The 7,443-nt window shown below is 58.2% G+C and overlaps 1 protein-coding gene across 7 annotated transcripts in view; it reads left to right on the top strand.

Moving 5' to 3' along the window:
* AGBL5 (ATP/GTP binding protein like 5) overlaps positions 1-7,443 on the top strand; it is a 46,527-nt gene that overhangs the window by 22,591 nt on the left and 16,493 nt on the right. For all 7 annotated transcript variants that reach the window (XM_026658914.2, XM_026658916.2, XM_026658915.2 and 4 more), the window contains 2 exons: positions 562-728; positions 1,809-2,008. In XM_026658914.2, coding sequence (XP_026514699.1) covers positions 562-728; positions 1,809-2,008 — 367 coding nt within the window. The remainder of the gene's footprint in view (positions 1-561; positions 729-1,808; positions 2,009-7,443) is intronic.

Genomic DNA, 7,443 nt, shown 5'->3' with positions numbered 1-7,443 from the left:
GTCACTCGCGGTTCCTCGCGGAGCCGGACGAGCGGGGAACCCGGCAGGCTCGGTGCTGAGCACTGAGCAGCAAGTGTGTGAGCCGTAAAACTCCTCCCAGGCTTGGGAGCAGCCCTATGGAATCAGCCGTTGGGGGCCCATCTGGGCCGGTGTTTCTGCACCTTTCACCTTGCTGGTTCCTTATTTGGAGTCAGATTTTTGCAATTTCCTGACGTTTGCTGTAAAGTATTTGTAAAAGGGATCGGTGCTGACAGTGCAAACCCCGTAAATGGGTGGGGGATGCCAGGGAGCTGCCAGAGTGCTTGACCTGGAAGGGTTGGGAAGCGGCCTGTCCTTGCTGCTGGGCGCATTCTTGGCTCCCTTTGGGATGGCTGAGACTAGATCAGCAGTACTGTGACTGTGGGCCAGAAGCCCCCTGGGTTGTCTGCCCTGCCTGCATGCTGCCCACGCAGAACGCGGGCCCCCGGGACCGGGGATTGGGACTCCATGACTCTCCCATTTGCTGCGTCGTGCCGTTGCCCGGCTGGGCTCTTCCCCACTGAGTGCCTCTTGCCGCCGCAGGTTGGGCGGGCGCTGGCCATCGCGGCGCTGGACATGGCAGAATGTAACCCCTGGTCCCGGCTCATCATGTCTGAGCACAGCAGCCTCAGCAACCTGCGAGCCTGGATGCTGAAGCACGTGCGCAACCTGAAGGGCATGGCTGCATTCTCCCGCAAGAAAGGCTCCAAGTAAGGCCCTGCCTGCATCTCCCCAGGCAGAGCGGGGAGGGGCCCCTGGGATAGGGCTAGCGGTTCTGCTGAGTGCGTCAGCACAGCTCCCCAGGCAGAGCGGGGAGGGGACCCTGGGACAGGGCTAGCGGTTCTGCTGAGTGCGTCAGCACAGCTCCCCAGGGCCCGTGAAAGGCAGGGAGTAGGGCCGCATGGCTGGGGCTTGTGCCAATTCCAGCGTTGTGTCCATGGGGCAGACCCCGCCAGCAGGCTAGAGACTGCTCAGGACTGGGTACCCCTCGGAGTTAGTGCTGACATGGCGGAGAGAGGTGGGATGACTCTAAGCAGTGTGCAGAGGGGCTGTGCTACTGGAGGGCCCATCTTTCAGACCCGAGCAGCTTACTCCCAGGGCCCTTGTCAGGAGTGGGGCCCTTCCCTCAGCATCCGAGCCAAGCTCCGGGGGGAGTGAGACCATTCATTCCCTGCACCTTTCTTTGCTGCCTTCCCAATCCCAGCAGCACTACACTTCCGGAGCCCACCCCTGTCAAACCCTGGGCTGGGGCGTAGCACACTGTTCCAGAGGGAGAGCGGCTTCCTGCCAGTCAAGCGACCCGCCCCGCCCCACCCCACCCACTGGCAGATCTGTGAGATCACGGGGTGCCCTGCCCAGCTCAGAGCACTAGAAATGTGCACAGTGTTTTAGAAACAGGAAAGAAGATGAGTCCACTGCTCCTCGGGGAGCAGATGTGCCAGGAGCCCCCAGATGTGCACAGCACCAATTGCATGGGTACTTTGAGCTCTGCACTGCAGTAAGCTCGGGGCTTCAGAGGAGCCAGTGCTTGCTGTCCCTCCCGAAAACCCCTTTTTTAAAGCCCTCTGGAAGGGGAGCTGGTGTTTGCCGAGAAGTACGCACAGGCCGTTTGGAGAAGAGGCCTGAAATCGGGATGCCAGGAGAGAATGGCGTTTCAGCTTGGCCCTTCTCATGCTGCCAGTCGTGGGAGAGCAGATTGAGCGTGTCCTGCGCCAAGCTAGCGCAGCCGAGAGGGGTGGGTGAGGGCTTGGGAGCCAAACTCTCACTGCCGTTTTCCCTGTCCCTTCCAGCGGGCTGCCCGCCGGGAGCTCCGAGAATGCCCTCTCCCGGGCCAGGAGCTACAACCATGGCACCAGTGGGAGCCAGCAGAACTCGCCCCAGATCAAAGCCTCACCCAGCTTCACCTTCAGCTGTAACAGGGCTGGTGGCCCCGCAGGCGGGAGTCAGAGCCCTCAGAAAGGCAGCCCGAGGGTCCTGGCACCGGTGAGAGGTAAGCTGGGCAGGGTGCCCCTCCTAGCTTTCATTCAGTACCTGTGGAGCTGCTGTGTCAGGCGGCGCCCCTGAAGGAAAGCCCTGCGCCAGCCTGTGCTTTGCTTGAACTTAATAAAAGTGGTTTGCCGTGGAGCAGTAGCTGCTTGTGAGGTGCTGCCTCCTGTGTCTTGAGCAACGCTCGGGGTGGCCAAGTGCAGTACGGAGCCTTGAGACTCCAGAGTCCAGCTGCAGTGCTCCCCGCATTGCACACTGAGCCCTGCAGCTTCCCCCACCTTCAATCAGCTCCCAGCCGGGAGCGTGGGCTGCCCTCTGGCCCCTGCAGCGGGTGGCTGGACACAGCTTGGTCAGCGGCTGCTCCTGAAGACGTAGGGATCGGTGGCTGCTGCAGTGGTGGGCTAGCTACCCAGCTAAATGGAGCCTTTCTGTGGCAGTTATTGTATTGTCCAAATCCCACAGCCTGGTAAATCCGAGAGCAGGACCCTAAGCCACGCAAAGAGGCCACGTTTTAACTGGATGCTGTGATGGGAAGTCAGCTTCTAGAGAAGCTGGCAGGGGGAGTTCCAGCTCCGTTCCCCAGCCATTGCTGCTCTCCCAAGCATTCCCATGCCCGAGGGGCGCTCGGGCCGTCATACAAGTGCCTTCTTTGTTCCCAGGCTAAGGGCCGAGAAGCACTAGGAGTTGCAGTGTTTCCAGTGGTGTAGGGTGGATGACAGAGCCATGATATGTAACCAGGGGGTGAGCCCAAGCGATAGCCCACGCAGGTGCTCAGACTGGTTTACTGACCCCAAAACTAACAAGGCCCTTCCACAGACCTGCCTGGCTTGGGTGATTCTGGCCACTGGCCACCTAGAACCTTTCTGGACCACATCTTGGTCCTATGGTGCCCAGTCCAGCTATGGTGCCCTGACATGGAAAGCTACCCCTCCTAGCCAAAGCCCTAGCTGTGCACAGCACTCACTTCTCTGGCTTTGTCTCCCCTGCTGCATACACTTCAGATGGGTTTAGAGCCACTGGCAGGCTGCTTGCCTGGCCACGGACTGGAGACCACTAGGAAACCCGAGGGGGGGTGCAGCTGCTGGCTGGCCGAGGGCATTCAGGACATGATCAGCCGGTATGCTGTAATTCCCCAGCCAGCTCCACTAGGTGCGCCTGCTGCTCTGCGCTGGTCCCAGTGGCTAGCAGCCAAGTGCAGGGCTTGGATCGGAATCTCTGCCCTGACGCATGTCCCAAAGCCCAGGGTGTCTAAGCTTGCCATGTCCTGCTGGGGCTGCAGTGTTCTCAGGGGCCAGGCGTTGTCCATGGGACTCCACGGCTCGGGTAAGGGCTCATGGTACCAGATGCTGTTCTCCCGGAAGAGATTGCTGAATTCCCGACTGGCTTTGCTTCCTGCGCACTGCCTTCGTTTCACATGTAGCTTCGCCCTGTGCATCTGCTTTCCAGCTTTGGCAGCCTCCATGGGAACCCCATGGGGAACAAATAAAAGGCTTGTCTCTCCATGGGCATGTTGTAATGTCTGTTTCTTCAGCTTTGCTTGTTTTGTCTGCCTCTGTCGGCAAAGCAACCCGCTGGCCTGAGGCTGCATGGCTCGAGTGAAACCAGGTCCTGTGCGGGCTGGGAACTGTCCTGGGACATCCCCGAGGCCAGATGAGTGAGAGACTGGGGTTCTGGGGGAGTGAAGCTTAGGTAATACCCCAAGAATCCGTTCCCTGCTTATGCTTTGTGCACATCCTGGGCCTCGGAGTAGTGCGGGGTGGCCGGATTGCTGCCTGAGTGGTTCGCTATGGCTGTGGCTGCACTGGCAGTTCATGGGAAGCCCTCCCAACTTTACCAGTGATTGCAGGGTTGGGAATGGAAGTGCAGACAGGGCTTGGTGCAGGTGTAGTCCCCCCAGGAGCGGGGACGCCAGAGGCCTTCCCACACTAGCACTCCACAGTGCTAGAGCAATAGTGGGCGATTGCCCAGAGCTTGCTGTGGACGGAAGTGGGGCCAGGAGACTCATGACTTGCTAGTCTTTGCTCTAGAACTAGGGCCTGAAAGTACTACAAGTCCCAGCCTGCATCAGTGGGGATGAGTGGGGCACCAGGCTCCTTTGCAATGTAGGTCCTGTCTTTCTTACTCACCTTTCAAGCAAACCAACAGTCCTCACACTTCCGTAGTGTCCAGCCCCTCCTGGCATCTGGAAGCAGGGTCAGTTTTGTGGTGGGCTGGTGAGAAGGGAAACACTCCAGGAGAAACTGGGAAAGGAGGATGCTCCTGCTGGCTCGGTAACAATCACCCCTCCCCTATGCTGTCATGCTCCTGGGGCTCTGTGACCCTAGGCTCCCCTTGCTGTGCCCTGGAGAGCATTTTACATAGAACCGACAGCAAACCCTGTCTGAAGGCTGGCTGCACTGAGCATACTGCTCTGAGCCCGGGAACCAGGCGTCCTGTGCTGGCTTGCGGCTCTCCGCCTGCGTGTATTGGCCTCTCGGGGAGTAACGTTCTGCTTTTGTGTTTGCCTGGCAGAGCCGTGCTTTCCCTGCCTCCCGAGCTTTCAGAGCTGTCTGCATTGAGTGAGGCGGGCAGGGGAGGGGCCGGAGCAAGTGGAGCGCAGGAGTTGGCCCGAGGCTCGGTCCTCGAGCGCAGAGGAGCAGAGTACTCCGACTTGATAAGATGCATTCCTCCCTCCCAGTGATTCCCGGCCATGGATGCTAACAGAGGGCGGGTTAGCCCCGGGTACAGACTGGGGAGCGGTGTCCAGCGTGCTGGCTGCTATGGTGCCTCAGGGTGTGGTGTTAGACAAGCCAGGGCTGGCGACACCAGTGCCCACCTCTGCTGCTCCGCTGGCACTGAGCCAGAGGGACTTGCCCCTATCAAGGCTGCCAGAGCCAAGAAGGGACTTGCTCTGGGGACTTGGGCTAGTGGTTAGTAGGAAGAGCCTGTGCCGTGCTGTGAGCACACAGCAATCCCTCCCCTCCCTAGCCCTGGGAGCGCTGGGCATGCTGGCAACAGGGCAGCTCTGGTAACAGCCAGGTGAGGCCGAGCTAACCCAAGCAAGGGCTGTGTCCCCTTCTCCCTGACTTGGGGCAGGCTGGCTCCTGGACAGGTCCAGGGTCCTCATCGGCACATAGCTCGGCTTGAGTGCTGGGGTCACTCCCCTGTGCATGTGTGGGGTTGGTGGTGGCACCAGTGAATCCCGCACCAGTCAGGAGTGTCCACCGCTCCCTCGCCTGCTCTCTCAGCCTGTGTGAAATTGGGGGGTGAGGGGTGTTAATTTTTAAACAATGTCCCAGAAGCCCCATCACCCTCATGAGCAGCACCCCCCACAGGCAGGGTCTGCGCTGCTCCTGCTGCTAGACGTGACGTTGGCAGGGCGGCATTGAGACACCTGGGACATGGACGCTTGCCTTGCTGCTACCCAGGCACTTGGGGCCAGGAGTCCAGCCCCAGGTTCTGTCTAGCACCTTTCCAGCTCCTATGCCATGCAGTGCCATGCTGCGCCACGCCGCCACCATCTCTTGCTCTGCTGTGGTCTTCCTTCCTTTCACATCTGCGATGTCCTATTGGTCTCCTCCCACAGGTGTCCCCACAGCCTATCACCTGCCGCCCTTGGCCTGGAACACCTTCTAATGCCTGGTCTACACTAGGACTTTAATTCGGATTTAGCAGCGTTAATCCGAATTAACCCTTCACCCGTCCACACTACAGAGCCAGTTAATTCGAATTAAAGGGCCCTTTAAATCGATTTCTGTACTCCACCTCGACGAACGGAGTAGAGCCTAAATCGATTTTGTTAATTCGAATTAGGGTTAGTGTGGACGCACACCACCGAATTACTGTGTTTAAGTTAATGGGGTAGTGTGGCCGCACACCACCGAATTAATGTGGTTTAAAACCGAATTAAGGTGCTTAGTGTGGCCGCGCACAATCGAATTTATACAACCTGTTTCCCAAATTCGAATTATCTAAATTCGGATTAATCCTGTAGTGTAGACATACCCTAAGGGGAACTGCTCCAAGGAGCCCACCCCCCCCCGCAGCAGGCGTGTGTGCGCTTACAATCAAAGCCAGCGCCATCTCAGAGGCCACCGAGTGGAACCACCTGATCCTGGCTGGACCCCTGGCCTTTCTCCACACGCCCCGTTTGGAGGCTCTTGGCCGCAGGATCCTGTGTTCTACAGAGCACCTAGCACAATGAGAAATGACGAAACAAGTCACTGAGCTCAGAGGGCTTTCCCAGCGCCAGCCCTGCGTGTGGGCGCCAGTGCTTGGCAAACCCAGAAGCGATGGGTTCATTCTGCTCACTGAGCTGCATCCGTGGCAGCAAGAGTTGGTTTATACACCACCCCAGAGCTGGCTGGGTGCTGCGTGGACGCGCACATGCCGTCCCTGCCCCGAAGGGCTGGTAACTTCACTGGGCAGCATACCAAGCCCAAGGACGGGGGATTGGGCACAAGAGCCCCTGGTTTCCAATGCGAGTCTCCTTCCTTGGCTGCTTTGCCCGTGTATCTGTATTTACACCGTGCAACGACTGTTCTTCCAGTAACGTCCCTAGGGGTGCTCCACATCGGGTGCGCCCCCGGGCGCCTTCGACCAGAGACGTTTGGCAGCAGTGCCCTTTGGTCCACACCTGCACCCTCGCTATCCTCAGGCCTCGGACTCAGGGTGGATGGGGCAGTGACGGAGGAACCACCCTCAGCTCCTTCTCAGCCAGCACCTCAGCCTGAGAGACAGCAGCTTGAGGGGCCCACTTTGTAGCTAGTTTTCCCTTCGGGAACAGCTTCTCGTTTAGCGTTTCTTGTTTCTGGTTGTAATTAGTGCTTTTAACTTTTGCTAGTTAGAGTAGTTTTTAGTAACGTTTGTTGGGGGGGGACTTGTCCCCCCTCACCCCATCGGGGCCTTTCCCGCCTTTGAAGGAGTCTGTCTCCTCATGGCTAAATGCCCTGGATTTAAACGTTGCCTCAGATGGTGGGATTCACTCTCTGTATCTGCTGCTTAGGACACACTTGTGTCCTAGCTAAGTGAGATTTTTTTTGAGGATTTAAGAGTAGGATTAGAAAAAACAGGAAGATTAAGTTTAGTCTTCTCATGATGGAGCACTGCCTTCTGCCTGCCTCACACCTGGGCCCTGATCTCCTCCCTTCCCACCCCCATACAGTGGTCTTGCAACGAGGACAGCGCCTGTCGACCTCTGCAGCCCACTCACCCACCAGACCTTTGAGGGGGTTAGCACCAGGACTTCCAGGAAGAGGAACTCCAGATCCCGTCACAGAGAACTCGGTGCCAAGAAGCCTGTGTCACCACAGAGACCTGCGTTTCCAGAGACCTCACATCCCAAAAAGGGTACCACTGAGGTTCCAAATTCTCCAGGTACAGAAATTTCAGGTACTTTTAAGTCCCACAGTACCCAGCATTACTTGGTATTGCCCAGGCATGATCGTGGTGCAAGGGATT

The sequence above is a fragment of the Terrapene carolina genome, unplaced genomic scaffold, assembly GCF_002925995.2.
Source record: "Terrapene carolina triunguis isolate 2854851 unplaced genomic scaffold, T_m_triunguis-2.0 Scaffold523, whole genome shotgun sequence".
NCBI lineage: Eukaryota > Metazoa > Chordata > Testudines > Emydidae > Terrapene > Terrapene triunguis.
This window is presented reverse-complemented; position numbering and strand designations above follow the sequence as displayed.